General features: G+C 42.5%; 1 protein-coding gene across 1 annotated transcript in view; it reads right to left on the bottom strand.

The window, feature by feature from the left end:
• LOC106562107 (polypeptide N-acetylgalactosaminyltransferase 18) overlaps positions 1 to 21,232 on the bottom strand; it is a 102,846-nt gene extending 81,614 nt beyond the window's left edge. The window contains exon 1 of the mRNA XM_014126700.2: positions 20,603 to 21,232. Coding sequence (XP_013982175.1) covers positions 20,603 to 20,840 — 238 coding nt within the window. The 5' untranslated portion in view covers positions 20,841 to 21,232. The remainder of the gene's footprint in view (positions 1 to 20,602) is intronic.
• Positions 21,233 to 22,405: the final 1,173 nt, after the last annotated feature.

The raw sequence follows: 22,405 nt of genomic DNA, 5'->3' as shown, positions 1-22,405 counted from the left end.
TGAGTTGAACTTGGAGGGTAAATACATTATCATTCTCTTAAAATGAGAATTTAAGGCTACTGTCTTTCATGGTAATGTCACAACTTAAAGTGAAAATAATTAGGGTTTCTCTCTGATGTAAGGTGAATGAAGTTATCAAAAGAGGATGGGATAATGAGAGTGGTTGATATTCTTTGAAGCAATTTTCTCTTGATTCAAAGGTTACAAGACGCGCCTACATGGTAATGCCAGAGGCGAAACACACCGACACAGGTGGAAAAGTTAACACAGTGGGAAGGTTTACACATGATTGGGTCTTCTTTCTGAGCAGAGCAGATTAGGGGCTTGCCTTGAAGCATACCTGAACCGTACCTGGGAAACTGCTTAAAAAATCTTTAAAACACAACTATTAAACCCAATCCAACGTTTTGTTTCAAGACAACAGTCTCTTGAGTGAGCTATGCTTAATTTGAGTGTCTGATAGGCCACTGTCTGCTTCTACAGCTCTGTTCTTCCATACGAGATGAGTCAGTCGATGAGACAGAGATGACTAAACCGCTGCCCTCCACCCACTGGCAGGAATGGAGAGGTTTGATAGTGCAGGCATGGATGATTTCCCCCTCATAATAACATCTGTTCAAAGTTAATCTTTTGAGTCGTCTGTGGTTTACAACAAAAAAACAACAACAGCGGGTGCACTCAATGGGTTTCAACCGAACCATGCACGCTCCTCTGGCTTCAAAACAAATCAGCACAAAACGCCTTCTGACGCAATGAGGCCAGAATGACTCTTTGTCTTCACCTGCAACTGTCTCTTCTGGCCTTGAAACAGACAAAAAGGGTGCCGTCTTACATTCCCTTTCAGTATATGACAACTTCACATCTAGACTGCAATCATACAACAAGATATCCTTTAGTCATTACTAGTTTTACTACAACATGTGTCACATCCTGACCAGTGAGAAGGGTCATTTTGCCATAGTAGAATGGTCAGGGCGTGGCAGGGGGGTTGTTTTGTGTGTTTTGGTTTGTTTTGTTCAAGTTTTCTGTTTCTATGTTTCATTTTCCTTGTGTGGCCAAGTATGGTTTCCAATCAGAGGCAGGTGTCTTTCGTTGTCTCTGACTGGAAGCCATACTTAGGCAGCCTGTTTTTCCTTTGGGTTTTGTGGGTGTTTATTTTCCGTTTAGTTTTTGTACCTGACGGAACTGTTGGTCGCGTTTGTTATTTTGTTGTTTCAAGTGCATTCATTAAAATTCTAAAGATGAGCACTATACACGCTGCGCCTTGGTCTAATCCTTTCGACGCCTGTGACAACATGTCTATATGCCCATACATCAATACAACTACAGTAGTATGGCTAATGATGGACATCACTAATACCCAGTGACAGTCGAACATGCTTGGGATTAGGGCTGTTTCTGTGACCGTATTACCACCACACCGGCGGTCACGAGTCATGACCGCAGTCAAATTCCACAAGACCATTTAGTCATGGTAACTAGGCTTCTCCAAGCTCTGATGCTGCTGATGGTCATTAGTAGCCTACCAAACATGCTAACTGCCTGGTACTCAGAACTCTATTGTCCCTCTAGTCACTGACTGTCACGGTAGTCGTAGGATTGAGACCAAAACGCAGCGGGTATATGTACACTCATCTTCTTTTATTTGGACAAAGAAGGGAAACCAAAAACAAACACGTTGTCACGTCCTGACCAGTATAAGGGTTATTTGTTATTGTAGTTTGGTCAGGACGTGGCAGAGGGTATTTGTTTTTACATTTACATTACATTACATTTAGGTCATTTAGCAGACGCTCTTATCCAGAGCGACTTACAAATTGGTGCATTCACCTTATGATATCCAGTGGAACAACCACTTTACAATAGTGCATCTAAATCTTTTAAGGGGGGGGTTACAAGGATTACTTTATCCTATCCTAGGTATTCCTTAAAGAGGTGGGGTTTCAGGTGTCTCCGGAAGGTGGTGATTGACTCCGCTGTCCTGGCGTCGTGAGGGAGCTTGTTCCACCATTGGGGTGCCAGAGCAGCGAACAGTTTTGACTGGGCTGAGCGGGAACTGTGCTTCCTCAGAGGTAGGGGGGCCAGCAGGCCAGAGGTGGATGAACGCAGTGCCCTTGTTTGGGTGTAGGGCCTGATCAGAGCCTGAAGGTATGGAGGTGCCGTTCCCTTCACAGCTCCGTAGGCAATCACCATGGTCTTGTAGCGGATGCGAGCTTCAACTGGAAGCCAGTGGAGAGAGCGGAGGAGCGGGGTGACGTGAGAGAACTTGGGAAGGTTGAACACAAGACGGGCTGCGGCGTTCTGGATGAGTTGTAGGGGTTTAATGGCACAGGCAGGGAGCCCAGCCAACAGCGAGTTGCAGTAATCCAGACGGGAGATGACAAGTGCCTGGATTAGGACCTGCGCCGCTTCCTGTGTGAGGCAGGGTCGTACTCTGCGAATGTTGTAGAGCATGAACCTACAGGATCGGGTCACCGCCTTGATGTTAGTGGAGAACGACAGGGTGTTGTCCAGGATCACGCCAAGGTTCTTAGCACTCTGGGAGGAGGACACAAGGGAGTTGTCAACTGTGATGGCGAGATCATGGAACGGGCAGTCCTTCCCCGGGAGGAAGAGCAGCTCCGTCTTGCCGAGGTTCAGCTTGAGGTGGTGATCCGTCATCCACACTGATATGTCTGACAGACATGCAGAGATGCGATTCGCCGCCTGGTTATCAGAAGGGGGAAAGGAGAAGATTAATTGTGTGTCGTCTGCATAGCAATGATAGGAGAGACCATGTGAGGATATTTACATTTTACATTTAAGTCATTTAGCAGACGCTCTTATCCAGAGCGACTTACAAAATGGTGCATTCACCTTATGATATCCAGTGGAACAACCACTTTACAATAGTGCATCTAAATATTTTAAGGGGGGGGGGGGGGTTAGAAGGATATGAGGATATGAGGATATGACAGAGCCAAGTGACTTGGTGTATAGCGAGAATAGGAGAGGGCCTAGAACAGAGCCCTGGGGGACACCAGTGGTGAGAGCGCATGGTGCGGAGACAGATTCTCGCCACGCCACCTGGTAGGAGCGACCTGTCAGGTAGGACGCAATCCAAGCGTGGGCCGCGCCGGAGATGCCCAACCCGGAGAGGGTGGAGAGGAGGATCTGATGGTTCACAGTATCAAAGGCAGCAGATAGGTCTAGAAGGATGAGAGCAGAGGAGAGAGAGTTAGCTTTAGCAGTGCGGAGAGCCTCCGTGACACAGAGAAGAGCAGTCTCAGTTGAATGCCCAGTCTTGAAACCTGACTGATTAGGATCAAGAAGGTCATTCTGAGAGAGATAGCAGGAGAGCTGGCCAAGGACGGCACGTTCAAGAGTTTTGGAGAGAAAAGAAAGAAGGGATACTGGTCTGTAGTTGTTGACATCGGAGGGATCGAGTGTAGGTTTTTTCAGAAGGGGTGCAACTCTCGCTCTCTTGAAGACGGAAGGGACGTAGCCAGCGGTCAAGGATGAGTTGATGAGCGAGGTGAGGTAGGGGAGAAGGTCTACGGAAATGGTCTGGAGAAGAGAGGAGGGGATAGGGTCAAGTGGGCAGGTTGTTGGGCGGCCGGCCGTCACAAGACGCAAGATTTCATCTGGAGAGAGAGGGGAGAAAGAGGTCAAAGCACAAGGTAGGGCAGTGTGAGGACCAGCGGTGTCGTTTGACTTAGCAAACGAGGATCGGATATCGTCAACCTTCTTTTCAAAATGGTTGACGAAGTCATCCGCAGAGAGGGAGGAGGGGGGGAGGGGGAGGAGGATTCAGGAGGGAGGAGAAGGTAGCAAAGAGCTTCCTAGGGTTAGAGGCAGATGCTTGGAATTTAGAGTGGTAGAAAGTGGCTTTAGCAGCAGAGACAGAAGAGGAGAATGTAGAGAGGAGGGAGTGAAAGGATGCCAGGTCCGCAGGGGAGGCGAGTTTTCCTCCATTTCCGCTCGGCTGCCCGGAGCCCTGTTCTGTGAGCTCGTAGTGAGTCGTCGAGCCACGGAGCAGGAGGGGAGGACCGAGCCGGCCTGGAGGATAGGGGACAGAGAAAATCAAAGGATGCAGAAAGGGAGGAGAGGAGGGTTGAGGAGGCAGAATCAGGAGATAGGTTGGAGAAGGTTTGAGCAGAGGGAAGAGATGATAGGATGGAAGAGGAGAGAGTAGCGGGAGAGAGAGAGCGAAGGTTGGGACGGCGCAATACCATCCGAGTAGGGGCAGAGTGAGAAGTGTTGGATGAGAGCAAGAGGGAAAAGGATACAAGGTAGTGGTCGGAGATTTGGAGGGGAGTTGCAATGAGATTAGTGGAAGAACAGCATCTAGTAAAGATGAGGTCAAGCGTATTGCCTGCCTTGTGAGTAGGGGGGGAAGGTGAGAGGGTGAGGTCAAAAGAGGAGAGGAGTGGAAAGAAGGAGGCAGAGAGGAATGAGTCAAAGGTAGTCGTGGGGAGGTTAAAGTCACCCAGAACTGTGAGAGGTGAGCCATCTTCAGGAAAGGAACTTATCAAGGCGTCAAGCTCATTGATGAACTCTCCAAGGGAACCTGGAGGGCGATAAATGATAAGGATGTTAAGCTTGAAAGGGCTGGTAACTGTGACAGCATGGAATTCAAATGAGATAGACAGATGGGTCAGGGGAGAAAGAGAGAATGTCCACTTGGGAGAGATGAGGATTCCAGTGCCACCACCCCGCTGGCTTGATGCTCTAGGGGTATGCGAGAACACGTGGGCAGACGAAGAGAGAGCAGTAGGAGTAGCAGTGTTATCTGTGGTAATCCATGTTTCCGTCAGCGCCAGGAAGTCTAGGGACTGGAGGGTAGCATAGGCTGAGATGAACTCAGCCTTGTTCGCTGCAGACCGGCAGTTCCAGAGGCTGCCGGAGATTTATGCTGCTGCTGTTTTATGTGGTTCGGGGTGGTGTTTTATGTAGTAGGGTGTTTGATTTATTATTTCCGGGTTTTTGGTCTATGTTCTATGTTTTGGTATTTCTATGTTCCTTCTGGTTTGTTGTATTTCTATGTTTAGGTTAATGGGGGGTTGGACTCTCAATTGGAGGCAGGTGCTTTCTCGTTGCCTCTGATTGAGAGTCCTATATATGGGTAATTGTTTGGTGTAGTGTTTGTGGGAGATTGTTTCTTGTTTTGCCTGTGTGAGCCTTACAAGACTGTTTTGTTATTTTGGTGTTCACTTTGATTTCAAATAAATATCAAGATGAGCATCCACATTCCTGCTGCATTTTGGTCCTCTATTCCCGACGACAACCGTGACACACGTATACAAAAACACAACGACGATAGACAGTCCTGTAAGGCATAACGCTAAACACGGAAATAACCTCCCACAAAGTGACAGGTGAAAACAGGCTCCCTAAGTATGACTCTCAATCAGCAACAACAATGTACAGCTGTTCCTGATTGAGAGTCATACCAGGCCAACACAGAAATAAAAAAACTATAACAGCCCCTTAGAAATACATACCCAACACCCCGGAACACATAAATCAAATACCCTTCTACAATACACACACACCACCCGAACCACCTAAATCAACTACCCCCTCTACATCGACACTTACACCAATAAACCCCAGAAACACTCTACACAAAATATCCCTCTATCTAAACACATACACAAAACCATGAAAACAAATACCCTCTGCTACGTCCTGACCAAACTACAATAACAAATAGACCCCTTTACTGGTCAGGACGTGACACTGACGTCAATGCAAATGTTTCGAAAAATCAAATCAAACACTTCATGAGAGCATATGAGCTCATGTTGCGCAACATTTCTATAGGCTATGCAATTGTGTGAGAAAACAGTTGAGATGGCCCCTTTTAAAAAGAGGAGGATCCCATCAGCTTTCTATAGGCTAAGCCTACTATATTTATTTATCCTAATATTAAAGCAGATTGCTTTGCTTAACAACAGGAGCATAGCCTTCCTGGCTGGCATGAAAATGAACCATGGGAAAAGTGTCCTCCATTCGCTATTTAAGTGCATGTTTCGAGACAGGAGCATGATAATGGTCTATTCTAAAAACCAATTTCACCCATATATTATTGAGAATATGAAAAGACAACATTAAGTTAAGAATCGTCTGATGGGTGACAATACTTGTGAATGATGTATTATCACTTGTGAATGATGCCCTGTGTGTATAGTAAGGCAAGAAACAGTGCATGCCTTTTTTTTGCTACTTTTTTAAAATCATAGTCGCACACCTCATGTAGCTTAGTCCATAGGCCTATATGTTTGATACGTTTTGAATCACAACTAAAGTGAGGAGTATTTGTGTCTGCAATGAAGTATTTCTGTGTGGAAAAACTCATTCTGATTGGCTGGGCCTGGCTCCCCAGTGGGTGGGCCCATCTGCCAAGGGTGCATCCCTGCCCAGTCATGTGAAATCCATAGATTAGGGCCTTGTGAATTTATATCAATTGACTGATTTCCTGATTTAAACTAACTCAGTAAAGTCTTTGAAATTGTTGCATGTTACGTATGCATTTGCAGTCACTTTTGAGAACAGTGTTTTCCCGCTAATTGATTACATTTTGGAACAGTCACGCTTATAGCCTACTGCCGTGTACGCATTGCTGCATTTATAATGTGAAGAAATAGCCTAATTGTTTATCAACATTTTAAGTCAAATGTTGTAATCTGTTGCATCAGCCTCATTGCTTTAAAAAAAAAATGATGGAAGTGGTTGTATGAATTTGGTATCTATCGCATCCCACAACTGTCCCAGAGTATGTTTGGAACATTTATTTATTGTACAGAAGGACAAGTTGACCAATACTTTTGAACTATTGGGGATAGTAGATTGACATAGGCTAGTGCTTTAGCTGTTCGGTAAGCCTAGTTCTTCTAACATCTTCAATATGCGCCTCAGAACTCGATAAGAGGGATGCGCACAGATGTGTCTGTCTTCACTTGTAGCATACTTCTTAGCTGAGATGCCTGTGAGAAGGACCTGATAATGTGACGGGCATTGGCTAAGAATGTAGATATCTGAGAGAACCACGTGGCTGAGAGGTGCTTTGGAGTGCCACAGCCAGGAGAAGGGAATTATAATTGTTATAGTCAGCCCAAGGGGACAATGGCCACCGCAAAAGGCATGGAATTTTTAGGCGGCATTATGGCCACACAAGGGGGATGCTGCTGGGAATTTTTTTATTTCACCTTTATTTAACCAGCTAGGCAAGTTGAGAACAAGTTCTCATTTACAATTGCGATCTGGCCAAGATAAAGTAAAGCAGTTCGACACATACAACACACATGGAGTAAAACAAACATACAGTCAATAATACAATAGAAAAATGTGTTTATATACAATGTGAGCAAATGAGGTGAGATAAGGGAGGTAAAGGCAAAAAAGACCATGGTGGCAAAGTAAATACAATATAGCAAGTAAAACACTGGAATGGTAGATTTGTAGTGGAAGAAAGTGCAAAGTAGAAATAGAAATAATGGGGTGCAAAGGAGCAAAATAAATAAATAAATAAATACAGTAGGGGAAGATGTAGTTGTTTGGGCTAAATTATAGATGGGCTATGTACAGGTGCAGCGATCTGTTCTGACAGTTGGTGCTTAAAGCTAGTGAGGGAGATAAGTGTTTCCAGTTTCAGAGATTTTTGTAGTTCGTTCCAGTCATTGGCAGCAGAGAACTGGAAGGAGAGACAGCCAAAGGAGGAATTGGCTTTGGGGGTGACCAGAGAGATATACCTGCTGGAGCGCGTGCTACAGGTGGGTGCTGCTACGGTGACCAGTGAGCTGGTCTGTTGAGAATATTATCAAGTGCTTGTCAAATTGTGAATGAGTGATTGATGAAGTTTGTGCAAATCAGAGCTCATGCCTTTCATGAGAATTTTTTCAAATCATCATTAGAGTTGCATCATGCAGCTTTAGAATGTATAAAAAATCTAAACATATAGCCCAAAGTTTATATCACAACTAAAGTTGCATAAATAACTCGATATTAAGCATATGAGGACCTATTTCTTTGTGAACCGCTCAACACAGAATTGCATGCACTTCCTTGGAAATCGTTTGGAGAAAATATATTTTCAATTTTATTCAGCTGTGTTCAATTGTATTCTTCATACTATAAAATAATGTGGAATCTAAGCAACTCTTGTTGCTAAATTAACTAGTGTAGCCCACAGCCATATGGCATAGCCATATCAGGGCCTAATATAAGGACAACTCAGTATGCTATACTCTTCTTCTGAAATAGACTACATTTTCTTCATATCATGTTTCTTTAGACCTGTCTAAAATAAATCATGGATTTATTGTGATGTGTAGGCTATATTAAATGGATTAATTAGACTTTTTAAAATGTAGATGTTCCAAAGGTCGCATCAGTAGCTTGGACGCCATGCGTGGAAGCCAGGAGATGCTAAACGTGTTTATGTTAATTAACAGTCAATTCCCGTGAGACCGGCAGTTATTTGCTTGACAATGACCGTCTGACAAAATTTCATGACCCCCACAGCCATACTGTACTTGCAATATGTTCAATATAATGATGAATGAATAAATATAAAGATAGCCTACACAGGAAGGCACATTACTATAACTGGTAGTATTAATGTGCACTATAAGAAAACTACGAATGAATGGGGCATGTCTTTAATGCACACAGGGCAGATTGTGATTATATGGATTGGTGATAACTATTATGAATAACAGAACGTGTTGCAGCCCAGTGGACAAAAGTGGCCAAATGCTAATTGCTGTAGTGATTTGAATGAACATCTGAAAATAAACCTGTGTGGTGTGTGTGTGTTGCCTTCAGGTGGTTTGTGAGGAATACTGAAAAACAATTAGATAACAGGAGAATTTAGCGGCACGAAGTAATTAAGTTCCAGGGTAAAAATGATCAAATGAGACATGGTGATAATTGAGGCTGATTTTCAACATCCTGTGGGTATGAGATACCTTAGTAGCACCCTCTCCCAATACATCAGCACAAATGCCAGTCTGCAATGGAGCACTAATTTCTGTCAGGTTCAGGGAATGGCATGTGGCTGATTGGGCCTATACTCGTAGCTCCTCACAGGTTCTTCATTCCCTCTAATTAACTAGCAATTAGGTCCCATTGCCGCTAATTAGAATCCCCTGCTCAAGATATTGGAGCAAAAAAGTGGCTCCTCTGTAATTAGCTGCTTCATACACTCAATAGTTAGTATAAGTTAGAAAGCCTCTCCACTCAGTACACTCCATAATAAGAACACTGACGCAGGAGGGAGTTGTTTCACTCACTGACGGTTCAACAACAATGACATAGCAACAACCTCAATAGTCTCACAGCTACGCATGTGGCAATGAATAACTATCATAGAATAACACACAATGACCCACAGTATGACAGTTAGGTCCATTCAGTTCACTTCTGGATCAGTGATGGATTATTAATGTTTTATAAGCCCTGGGAGCCAGTGAGTAGGGGACATGATGAGACATATGCATTTTGATTAACATCCCAATTAGGGTTAACAGTGATGAATCCCCGGGCAGGCCACTGGTGATGCAGCCTCCTGCTGAGTCTCTTCCTTCCTTCCAGTCATCATCTCTCTCTGTCTCACTTCCTTCAGTCTCTGGGTTATCAATCCACGGTTTACACCAACCTTCAGCAGGATACAGATGTAGGATATTCATTTGAGCCAGTTTGCTACAGTGGTTAAAATATCCTGCAGCAACAGGAAATGTGAATTATTATGTGGATTATAATTAATATACATTTTTGTAGAGGTTGATACATTTTTCATAAGGGTAAATTCAGTCTGAAATGTCTGTGAAAATGTCAAACTTCAGAAGCCTTTTTAAACCTTAAATACATTACATTTGAAAGTTCTGCTGCAACAGGGTGATCAAATTAAGATCCTACATCTGTAGTCTGCTGATTCATCAGGGAGAGGTGCAGGGGCATAGAGAAATAAGGCATGCAATAAGAACAACTCTTCTTTTCCTCTGTGCCAATAGACTCCAGCGATACCCTACCTTAAATGTCTTAACCTGCACACACTACCTACGGAATAAGACATCTTCATTACAGATATAGGATCTTAATTTGATCACTGTGTTGCAGTTGAACCTTCCTGAAATGCAGGAGATGTAAAACATGTATTTAAGGTTTAAAAAGGCTTCTGAAGTTTGTAATTGAAAATTTCAGACTTGATTTTCCCTTTGAAAAATGCATCAACCCCACAAAAATGTACATTCATTATAATCCACATAATACTTCACATTTCCTGTTGCTGCAGGATTATTTTCCTGCTGCAGCGAAATGGCTCAAATTAAGAACCTACATCTGTAAATTTCCCCAGACCTGTTTTCGAATGCAGTCATCGACTGTGCTGTGCTCTGCACGACCTCGATTTGCACCACTGAGTTTCTGTATGAATTCCTAAATAAGAAAATGAGTTTGTGCATTTCCCCAGTGTAGTACATCCTGGTATGTTTCCTGCTCTATGAGAAAACAGTCCTACTCATAAATCAGTACATCAAAGAATAATACAGTATTAGAAAACTAGAAAGACTGTAGAACTCCAGAAATAAAAGGCTTTTTCTGCTCAAACCAAAATGTTACTTTCTTACTCAGAGGCATGAATTATGAAGTAAATAGGATGGCAGACGAATATGGGTATACAATCTAGCATGTAAAAACAAAGCACTCCAATTTGTCTAAGTTACTGTCACCTTCACTCAGCTTTCTCATTTCGCCACATGGAGATGAGCCTTCCCTAAAAAGCCTGTATGGTGGAACACAAGCTGTCTTTGTGCCCATGTGTGCACTTAGCAAATAGACCGGGCAGATATGAGGGACTGAGACAAATTGCTTGGGATGATGGTGGGGTATAGAGGAGAGGCAGAGTCTGCATGGGACCATCTTAATCATGGAATAGCCAGAGAGGGCTGTCAAATGCTTTTGTTTCAGTGGGACACTTCTAAACGCTGTTCTGAATTATCTGTACATTGCTTTCTAGATATTTTAGCAGATACGGAGTAAAGTGTTAAAATAACCTCCTCCTTACACTTCTCCAGAAATGAGACATAAATCTACCTCAGAATCACAGTAGTGACAAACAACAATTACATGAAGACACTATTTTATCAGTTAATTCAAATAAACATGGAACAGTAGCCTTAAAGAAATGCAATAAATAGTTTCCTGTTTAGAGTAAATTGTCAGGGGACACTCTTTGAACTGAAATACTTGCAAGGGAGGTTACAATTTCTAATTTATTTTGATTTTCTTCATGATGCTTTTGCCCTCTGGATTCAAGGTAATTAATTGTTTTCATTAGCAATCATCCTCCAGTGCATTTGTTTCTCTGTAACTCAATAATCGTTCCATTACTGGTAAAGCAAATCAACATTCTGGAGACTCCCTTTCCACACTCTCACACTCCACCCCTGCTTCAGCACACTTTCACGGACACCACATTCCCTTTGGATTGGTAGATCTTAGTTGTCATTCCAGTAAATTGTCAATCCCAAAACCACTGCATACATTGAGGCTGTACTCTGTAAAGAACAGACACCCTGTAGAGAAATGACAACATTTCTACTCTGTTACCGTGGCACCAATGTTACCCTGACACCCAGATTCTACCAATCCATAACCTGCAAAGGTAATTAACTGTGGGAGTTGCTAAGTGGCATTCTGAGAGTTAAAAGGAAGCATGGAAGAATGAGATACTGTATCTGCACTTCCCTTTGAGGGAAAAGGGTTACAGCATTTCTGCATTCTGCTATGAAATGAGGATATTCATTGGTCCCTTAAGAGTACATAGACTGTCAGTGCAAAGTAGGGTACTTACAGTTGAAGTTGGAAGTTTACATACGCCTTAGCAAAATACATTGAAACTCAGTTTTTCACAATTCCTGACATTTAATCCTAGTAAAAATGTCCTGTCTTAGGTCAGTTAGGATCACCACTTTATTTTAATGTGAAATGTCAGAATAATAGTAGAGAGAATGATTTCAGCTTTTATTTCTTTCATCACATTCCAGTGGGTCAGAAGTTTACATACACTCATTAGTACTTGGTAGCATTGCCATTCAATTGTTTAACTTGGGTCAAACGTTTTGGGTAGCCTTCCACAAGCTTCCCATAATAAGTTGGGTGAATTGTAGCCCATTCCCCCTGACAGAGCTGGTGTAACTGAGTCAGGTTTGTAGGCCTCCTTGTTCACACACACCTTTTCAGTTCTGTCCACAAATGTATGTTCTATAGGTTTGAGGTCAGGGCTTTGTGATGGTCACTCCAATACCTTGACTTTGTTGTCCTTAAGCCATTTTGCCACAACTTTGGAAGTATGCTTGGGGTCATTGTTCATTTGGATGACCCATTTGCGACAAAGCTTCAACTTCCTGACTGATGTCTTGAGATGTTGCTTCAATATATCCACATAATTTTCCTGCCTCATGATGCCATGTATTTTGTGAAGTGCACCAGTCCCTCCTGCAGCAAAGCACCCCCACAACATGATGCTGCCACCCCGTGCTTCACGGTTGGGATGGTGTTCTTTGGCTTGCAAGCCTCCCCCTTTCCCCTCCAAACATAACGATGGTCATTATGGCCAAACAGTTCTATTTTTGTTTCTTCAGACCAGAGAACATTTCTCCAAAAAGTACGATATTTGTCCCCATGTGCAGTTGCAAACCATAGTCTGACTTTTTTATGGCGGTTTTGGAGCAGTGGCTTCCTCCTTGCTGAGCGGCCTTTCAGGTTATGTCAATATAGGACTCATTTTACTGTGGATATAGATACTTTTGTACCTGTTTCCTCCAGCATCTTCACAAGGTCCTTTGCTGTTGTTCTGGGATTGATTTGCACTTTTCGCACCAAAGTACGTTCCTCTCTAGGAGACAGAACGCATCCCCTTCCCGAGCGGTATGACGACTGTGTGGTTCCTTGGTGTTTATACTTGCGTACTATTGTTTGTACAGATGAACGTGGTATCTTCAGGCATTTGGAAATTGCTCCAAAGGATGAATCAGACTTGTGGAGGTCTACAATTTTTTTTCTGAGGTCTTGGTTGATTTCTTTTGATTTTCCCATGATGTCAAGCAAAGAGGCACTGAGTTTGAAGGTAGGTCTTGAAATACATCCACAGGTACACCTCCAATTGACTCAAAGTATGTCAATTAGCCTATCAGAAGCTTCTAAAGCCATGACATAATTTTCTGGAATTTCCCAAGCTGTTTAAATGGACAGTCAACTTAGTGTATGTTAACTTTTGACCCACTGGAATTGTGATACAGTGAATTATAAGTGAAATAATCTGTCTGTGAACAATTGCTGGAAAAAAATGATAAAGTAGATGTCCTAACCGACTTTCCACAAATGTATTGTTAAGAAACTATAGTTTTGGCGTGGTTGAAAAATGAGATTTAATGACTTCAACTGTAACTAAATATCTAATGAAAGTCTGTGTGAGAGTTTTCCCAGTCTGTCAATGAAATGTTACATGCTGACCAGATCGGACACGTCGCGTGCGCGAGCGTTGCAAAATAAATTTAGAAATCCATGTTATTCAATTATTGCACCCACACTGCTCGCGCACGCCAATGAGTGTCTGCGATGCCAAGGGCTAAAATAGAAGTCATTCCTATTACTGATGCAGATCGCACTGCAAGTCCTGCCTCTCCCATCTCCTCATTGGTTTATAGAAGCAGGTACCCACGTGCCATCTCCTCATTGGTTTACCCACGTGGGTGATTGAAAGACGAAATGTTTTGCCGATTGTCTTGGTAATACTATGAAAATGTAGATGCCAATCACCATATAAGTTCAAAGATGAAAAAGCCTGGAAGGAGGAGAGATGACTAGAAACGATTCGGTTGGCCATTTTATGTATGGATTAATTGTCGGAGTAGAAGACCTTGTGCATTTCAGGTAAAATAACAACTCAATGTTTATATCCCAGGACAAATTAGCTAGCAACAACAAGCTAGCTAAATAGGCCAAATTAGCTAGCAAGTGCAAGCTAACTAGCTAAATTGCCATAGATGTTTAATGCTTTTCGACCTGTCCCCAAATCAATGTTATTGGTTCAGAGTTTGCTTTGATATTTTAACCTGCGTGTCGTGATTGCGTTTGGTGTAGGGGGACAAAATAAATGTATGCACGATAACGCACGATGGCGCACGCGCACAGCCGGTTTGGGTTCCGTGTTAGTCTTTGATGCATTAAGTAACGTTTACAAAAACAAAAGTAACCTGGCATCGCCAATGATTTGATTAATATTTTGGGTAGCTTCCCAACAGTCAGCAGATCAGCTGAACACGGCCTGTTCAGCCCTAATGTTAGATCAAGAGAACCACTTGTTTGCAATCCATATTCAACCTATATTCAGCAAGTTAAGCATCATGTATTATTATGACACTTGGTTGCCTCTTGCAGCCATTATGTCATTCAATATTTAATTGAAAGGATGTGGGGGCAAACTGACTTGGCATGGCAGAATACAGGGGGTGAAATTTTAGTGGAAGCAACAAGGCAGATAAGTGCTCTGTAGCCAAAACCATGCAAAAAGATAAAACCGTCGGCTATACATGTCTTGTTCCATTATACAACATTTATTACCTGCCCCCCAGCAAGGAGTGTATAACACACAGTGCACACACACACACACACACACACACACACACACACACACGTCCCCTCTCTCGCTCCTCTTCTCAAGAGTAAACACTCATTGTGATTTAGAGGGCTTTTCAATTGATTTGACGGGTTGATTTGATTGAGGCCTTCCAATCAAATAGCATCATCATCTCCCTCTGAATCAGCACCATAGCATTAGTTATCCCCAGGGGTAATATACAGCCCCCGAGGTAAAATAAACCAGAGGACCACTGCCTTCTCACAAAAACAATCACCATTAAATACACCCATACTTTGTCTTTGCTTTCCTCATGTTCAGAGGGGAGATCTATAGTAAAGTCTCTGAGGCACAGCTGTACTTTACGGAAGAAAACTCCTTTGAGTTCTGTCATGTCTAAATTCATATTCACTTTTTGATGACTCAGGAAGACCTCTCAAGTGAATTCGCAGTTACCTGTGTAGAGGAGCACTCTTGAACGGCTCAAAATGTATGCTGGTATGCTCATAAAAAGCCAGGTAAACACATTGCAGGAGAAAAGAGACTTCACACATCATCATTCTGAGTGATTGATGCCTGAATGATGCCCAGTGTTATACAGCACAAGACACAATTATATTAGAGGTCGACCGATTATGATTTTTGGAGGACCAAAAAAAGCCAATACCAATCAATCGGCCGATTTTTATATACACTGCTCAAAAAAATAAAGGGAACACTTAAACAACACAATGTAACTCCAAGTCAATCACACTTCTGTGAAATCAAACTGTCCACTTAGGAAGCAACACTGATTGATAATAAATTTCACATGCTGTTGTGAAAATGGAATAGACAACAGGTGGAAATTATAGGCAATTAGCAAGACACCCCCAATAAAGGAGTGGTTCTGCAGGTGGGGACCACAGACCACTTCTCAGTTCCTATGCTTCCTGGCTGATGTTTTGGTCACTTTTGAATGCTGGCGGTGCTTTCACTCTAGTGGTAGCATGAGACGGAATCTACAACCCACACATGTGGCTCAGGTAGTGCAGCTCATCCAGGATGGCACATCAATGCGAGCTGTGGCAAGAAGGTTTGCTGTGTCTGCCAGCATAGTGTCCAGAGCATGGAGGCACTACCAGGAGACAGGCCAGTACATCAGGAGATGTGGAGGAGGCCGTAGGAGGGCAACAACCCAGCAGCAGGACCGCTACCTCCGCCTTTGTGCAAGGAGGAGCAGGAGAAGCCCTGCCAGAGCCCTGCAAAATGACCTCCAGCAGGCCACAAATGTGCATGTGTCTGCTCAAACGGTCAGAAACAGACTCCATGAGGGTGGTATGAGGGCCCAACGTCCACAGGTGGGGGTTGTGCTTACAGCCCAACACCGTGCAGGACGTTTGGCATTTCCCAGAGAACACCAAGATTGGCAAATTCGCCACTGGCGCCCTGTGCTCTTCACAGATGAAAGCAGGTTCACACTGAGCACGTGACAGACGTGACAGAGTCTGGAGACGCCGTGGAGAACGTTTGGCTGCCTGCAACATCCTCCAGCATGACCGGTTTGGCAGTGGGTCAGTCATGGTGTGGGGTGGCATTTCTTTGGGGGGCCGCACAGCCCTCCATGTGCTCGCCAGAGGTAGCCTGACTGCCATAAGGTACCGAGATGAGATCCTCAGACCCCTTGTGAGACCATATGCTGGTGCGGTTGGCCCTGGGTTCCTCCTAATGCAAGACAATGCTAGACCTCATGTGGCTGGAGTGTGTCAGCAGTTCCTGCAAGAGGAAGGCATTGATGCTATGGACTGGCCTGCCCGTTCCCCAGACCTGAATCCAATTGAGCACATCTGGGACATCATGTCTCGCTCGATCCACCAACGCCACATTGCACCACAGACTGTCCAGGAGTTGGCGGATGCTCTAGTGCAGGTCTAGGAGGAGATCCCTCAGGAGACCATCCGCCACCTCATCAGGAGCATGCCCAGGCGTTGTAGGGAGGTCATACAGGCACGTGGAGGCCACACACACTACTGAGCCTCATTTTGACTTGTTTTAAGGACATTACATTAAAGTTGGATCAGCCTGTAGTGTGGTTTTCCACTTTAATTTTGAGTGTGACTCCAAATCCAGACCTCCATGGGTTGATAAATTGGATTTCCATTGATTATTTTTGTGTGATTTTGTTGTCAGCACATTCAACTATGTAAAGAAAAAAGTATTTAATAAGATTATTTCTTTCATTCAGATCTAGGATGTGTTGTTTAAGTGTTCCCTTTATTTTTTTGAGCAGTATATGTAATAATGACAATTATTCCCAGTTCTTCAATATTCCCAGTTAAGAAGTTTTAGGTTTTGTTATTATAGAAATTATAACGCGTAGACTATTTGTATTTCATATACCTTGGACTATTGGATGTTCTAATAGGTACTTTAGTATTGCCAGCCTAATCTCAGGAGTTGATAGGCTTGAAGTCATAAACAGCGCTGTGACTCAAGTATTGCTAAGAGCTGCTGGCAAACGCAGTAAAGTTTGAATGAATGCTTACAAGCCTGCTGCTGCCTACCACCGCTCAGTCACACTGCTCTATCAAATCGTAGACTTAATTATAATACAATAAACACATAAATACGAGCCTTTGGTCATTAATATGGTCAAATCCGTAAACTATCATTTCGAAAACAAAATGTTTATTCTTTCAGTGAAATACGGAACCGTTCCGTATTTTATCTAACGGTGGCAACCCTAAGTCTAAATATTGCTGTTACATTGCACAACCTTCAACGTTATGTCATAATTATGTAAAATTCTGGCAAATTAGTTCACAATGAGCCAGGCGGCCCAAACTGTTGCATATACCTGCTAACATCATTTTTTTAAACTAAATATGCAGCTTTAAAAATATATACTTCTGTTTATTGATTTAAAAAAAGGCATTGATGTTTATGGTTAGGTACATTCGTGCAACGATTGTGCTTTTTTTATCATCCCGTTTGGCGGAGTAGGCTGTGATTCGATGCTAAATTAACAGGCACCGCATTGATTATATGCAATGCAGGACAAGCTAGTTAACCTAGTAATATCATCAACCATGTGTAGTTAACTAGTGAAGATTGTTTTTTATAAGATAAGTTTAATGCTAGCTAGCAACTTACCTTGGCTCCTTGCTGCACTCGCGTAACAGGTGGTCAGCCTGCCACTCAGTTTCCTTGTGGAAAGCAATATTATCGGCATCCAAAAACGCTGATTACCGATTGTTATGAAAACTTTAAATCTGCCCTAATTAAAATCGGTCAACCTCTAATTTCTATGTCTCTGTACAAGAACACTCCGTCATATATATATATATGCTTGTCACATACTAAATATGTTCAGGGTAAACAAGTGTCATGGCAGCGTATTTATTAATAGAGGACTATGTAAGTTGTTGTCCGTTTTGTACAGCAGTACCTTCACACACATGCATTTACAGTATGAAGGCTTTTGGGAGCACAAGGAAAGCCGTAGAGTGCAGTAACAGCACTTATGGTGGGCGTGTGTGGACTTGTCAGCTACCCAGCCGAGCCTCATTCAGTGACTGTGCTTAATAAATATCAAGGGTTGTGTGCAGTGCCTTATGCGCTCTTTAGACAAATGCAGACCACTGCCCTCTATCATCAAATACTGATATGAGGAGTTTTCAAGCCTTATTATATTGAGTATGGAGGTGACATCAGTCAGACACGTTTTAACGGACTGTCTGTGTCCAACATGGTGATACCACGCCTGCTGTGTACCGGTGAAAATGTTCCCTTCCCACATGCAGTGATACACTGTGGGACATGGGGCTTTATCTTTACATTACAAGCAGCGCTTGAGGTGTGTGTGTGGTTTTGTTTTACTATCCTTGTGGAGACCAGAAGTCCTCACAAGGATAATAAAACAAGAAAATTCGGACAAGTGGGGACATTTCGCCGGTCCCCACAAGGAAAAAGGCTATTTTAGGCTTAGCGGCTAGGTTTAGGGTTACAATAAGGATTAGGGATAGAATTAAGGTTAGGGTTAGAGGTTTAGGAGTTAGGGTTAGATTTAGGGTTAGGGAAAATAGGATTTTGAATGGGAATACATTTGTTGGTCCCCACAAGGATAGTAAAATAAAAGTGTGTGTGTGTGTGCGCATTCGTGCATCAGTACATCGTGTGACAGTTACAGGAACAGCAAACTGGAACTGTTTTCATTCTTGGCATTCTTACATTGGCAAGATAAATAGAACTCTAGATGTGTTCTGAGTAGTAGTCTTCCTGGTTTACTATTCTACAAAACGAATCCACATTTTTTTATGCCTGCCCAAGCCGTGTCTTCAAACCTATCTCAAATCTGAGGTCCACCTCTAATAGGCTGAGTGATGATACATTCCAAATCAACATGCAAGCACAGCTGAGTTCCAGTGCATGTTTTATCAGTCCACCCTCCATACAGTATAGTGCTATAGACAGAGGGCATTCTGTTCTTCCAGCCGTGTTCTGTGCCACATTGAATTGATCTTTACAATCTGACCTAATGCGACATTTCTCCTTTTGAGTAACACAAATAGTCCAAACATTTCCTGAGGAGATAAGACAGTTAGGCAGACACTCTTACAGAGAAAACATACAGAGTGCTGTTCAACAGGCTGCTCTCTGTCAGTGCCAAACAGTGAAATGTAGTCTTGGCACCACAAAGAATGTTTACTCAAGCCAGACTTGACTATGTATGGTGCCTCACAGCTCAGTGAAGTCCACCTCTGCCAGTGACCTAGGGATGGGTGTCTCCCTGTAACTCATACTCTACCTGTCTTGCACAGTTTCAAATCAGAGCCTGGTTAACATTATTCTCTTGTGTTGACAAGAGTGAAGCTCAAATCATGACACAGAAAGGGAGGGAGAGAATTACAGTATGAGTATGGAGTAACTGTATGCTGTAGCTAGGGTCAAAGCCTGAAGGAATTTGAGAAGGGAATTCCAGACATTCCCAAGAACACAAGAGGAATCCAAAGTCAAAAGGATATTCAATGTTTGTTTTTTTTATATCAGATTCCCATTAGATTAATTGAATTAATGGCCCCATTCTGTAGTAATTGAGCTTGTGAGATAATTTTTTTAAACTGTTCTTTATAGTATTATGTCTGTCGAAATTCACTCGCTGCAAGTTCAACAGTATCTCCAACACTATGTCTGGGGAAGACAGACCAACCTCTGTTTGGGTACAGTATATACTGTGTGTGCCGTATTACATTGATATAACATCCTTCAAAATGTAGTCCCAGTACATTTGACATTGAGTTTTAAAGCTCAAAATAGATGACATTGTAGCTGATACGTACAGTACGCTGGGCTAGTTTTCACATTCAGTCTACACTACAGTTTTCATGAGACTATTGGCCTAACAGACAGACAAACTTCAAGAGATTCACAATAGGCAGTCATAATACACCTGATGAGCAGATGCAAAAAAAAAGACAATTATGCCAAAATGTATAAGGAGACAGATTCGGGTTTTGAAAAAGAAGGTTTTAAGCTTCAGCATGTGAGAGACAGCAAAGTATGAGGTTGAGTTTAACTGCAGCTACACATTTACTATATGTATATTTCATGCTGTGGGAGAAGCAATTAAGTTCACCAACACTGCTCCAATTATAATACATAGACTTCTAGGAATTTTGCCTCCAGAGAGAATAAATGGCTTTTGCAATGATCTCATTGTCCTTTTCCCTTTCTGTCACATGGCCCAGACAGGCAGACCACTCAAAGTAAGGAGATGACAAATGTTTGTCACATTATTCAGAAAGGAAAATGTTAGGGTCATCTTATGTTATAAATCAACAATGTCATTATTTGCTGAGTTTGGAGATATAGGCTCATTCACATAGGTCGATATCATTAATACATCGCAAAACATCCATTCAATGCAATTAAACATATGCAACTCAGAATCTATCAAACGGTAAGTAAAGGATACTTTGCTCAGTGTAGTGGTTACTTTACCTTGTATGTGCTGGTTGACCACATTCTCAAGTCGATCAAGTCTTTCTATGATCCGTAGGGTGTCCCCCTTCTTATCGCCTTCTAACTTTTTCTCTGGGACAGGCATAGGGACTTTGATGTATACATTCGCGATATAATTAGTGACCCATCCAACATAGAGGAGACACACGATGTTGGTCATGCCACTCAAGATCACGCATGTAGACACCAAAGTTTTGGTTCTCCTGGTGCAAGCCATCCCGACATCCCTCCATACAGCCAACGAAATTCAGTACACCAGAGGACAAGTGCGACTGTCGTCCACCAAAATCCTAGAATGTGCTATGCGCGTCACTTGAGAGCAACCTGGATAAATTACTAGAACTCCACAACGATGCAATTCGATCTGCAAATGCGGGCAACCAGCGCCTCCGGATCCAATAACCGCACTCTGCCTTCACGCGCAGAAGGCTATGATTTAATCCAAATAGGTAGGTCAAAAATGAAAAAAAAATCTCAGTCGTTGGAAAGTAAAGGTGATCGTCTTGGGGACGAACGTTCCCTATTTCGCTTCATTTGCAAGTCCACACCAGTCGCGATTTCTCCGACAGACAGAAAGCGGGGGAACATGCGTTTAACCACTGTCCAATGAGATACAATAGTGAAATTGTGTAATAGGCTACTGTGCATTCACTTCCACAATTATCCATTTAGATTAGAATGTGGGAGGGTTTTATTGTGAACGTTTTCAATTGCGCTAATAATTAATAGATAGTAATTACTCATTTAAAATGTCGCAGCAATTATTAACTGTAATTGTTTCAAGATATTCCTATTTTGACATAAAGGTAGGCTACTGTACAGTACTGTTTTCCAATCAAGGAATAGATTAAACCTAGGCTACAATTTACATTGTGAAATGTGACATTTACATTCTTGTCAAATACTTATTTCATGTCACATGCATTCTTGTCATCTGCAACCTGTCACATACTAAGAGTAGGCCTAGTAAACATATGCTAGAGATGACAGCATATTAAATATTGCCACCTTTACACTCAGTTGGTATGTTGGTATGCCATGTGTTGTTCTTGTGATAAAAGTATCCCCATATTGCTTCTGGTAATTGTTGACAACTAATGGTTTGTGTATCCAAATAAATGATTGACCTATTTTGTTAATAGCCTCTCCCTGCAAATTGAACATTCAACTTTGTTTCCAATGGATGTGGCACTGAAGAAGAGCGTGAGAGATCACTTGCAATACTTTATCAAGCCACAAGATAGAGACACTGGGACCTAAATGACAAGGTGTATAATAAGTGTTTGTACACACTACTTCATCAGTTCGACAGCAGAGGTTCATGTTAGAAAATGAACATGTTTATCTCATAACAGTGTCCTGCTTGTTGTTCCTAGATGAAGCCTATTCTCTCTCCAAAGGGCGGACACTGGACAACCCAATTACTACATTTCCATTGATCATCACAGTTACGCTATGTGAGGACACAGTGGAGTAGACAAACAGACAGCCAAACAAAACAATACGGTTCTGAAACACATTTTCATCCTCATCATCATTATTATTATTATCAAAGTCGCTTAGAATACACATTTTCCCTGCATGCACAACAACATATTTCATTGCACAATGGCACAGAAATCTATCTTTGCTGTGTGCATTTAGGTGTCCCTGAGTGAGAAGCTTACTTGAAACAGGCTACAACTGTTAGAGTGGGAACCATGGTGAAAGCATTTGGCCCAGTTCTTCCTTCAATGGTCTTAGAACCAACCCCATCATGCACAGTGGCTCCTTCTGGAGGGA

The sequence above is a fragment of the Salmo salar genome, chromosome ssa11 (assembly GCF_905237065.1).
Source record: "Salmo salar chromosome ssa11, Ssal_v3.1, whole genome shotgun sequence".
Classification (NCBI taxonomy): domain Eukaryota; kingdom Metazoa; phylum Chordata; class Actinopteri; order Salmoniformes; family Salmonidae; genus Salmo; species Salmo salar.
Note: the sequence above shows the minus strand (reverse complement) of the source record. Positions and strands in the feature narration are given on the sequence as shown.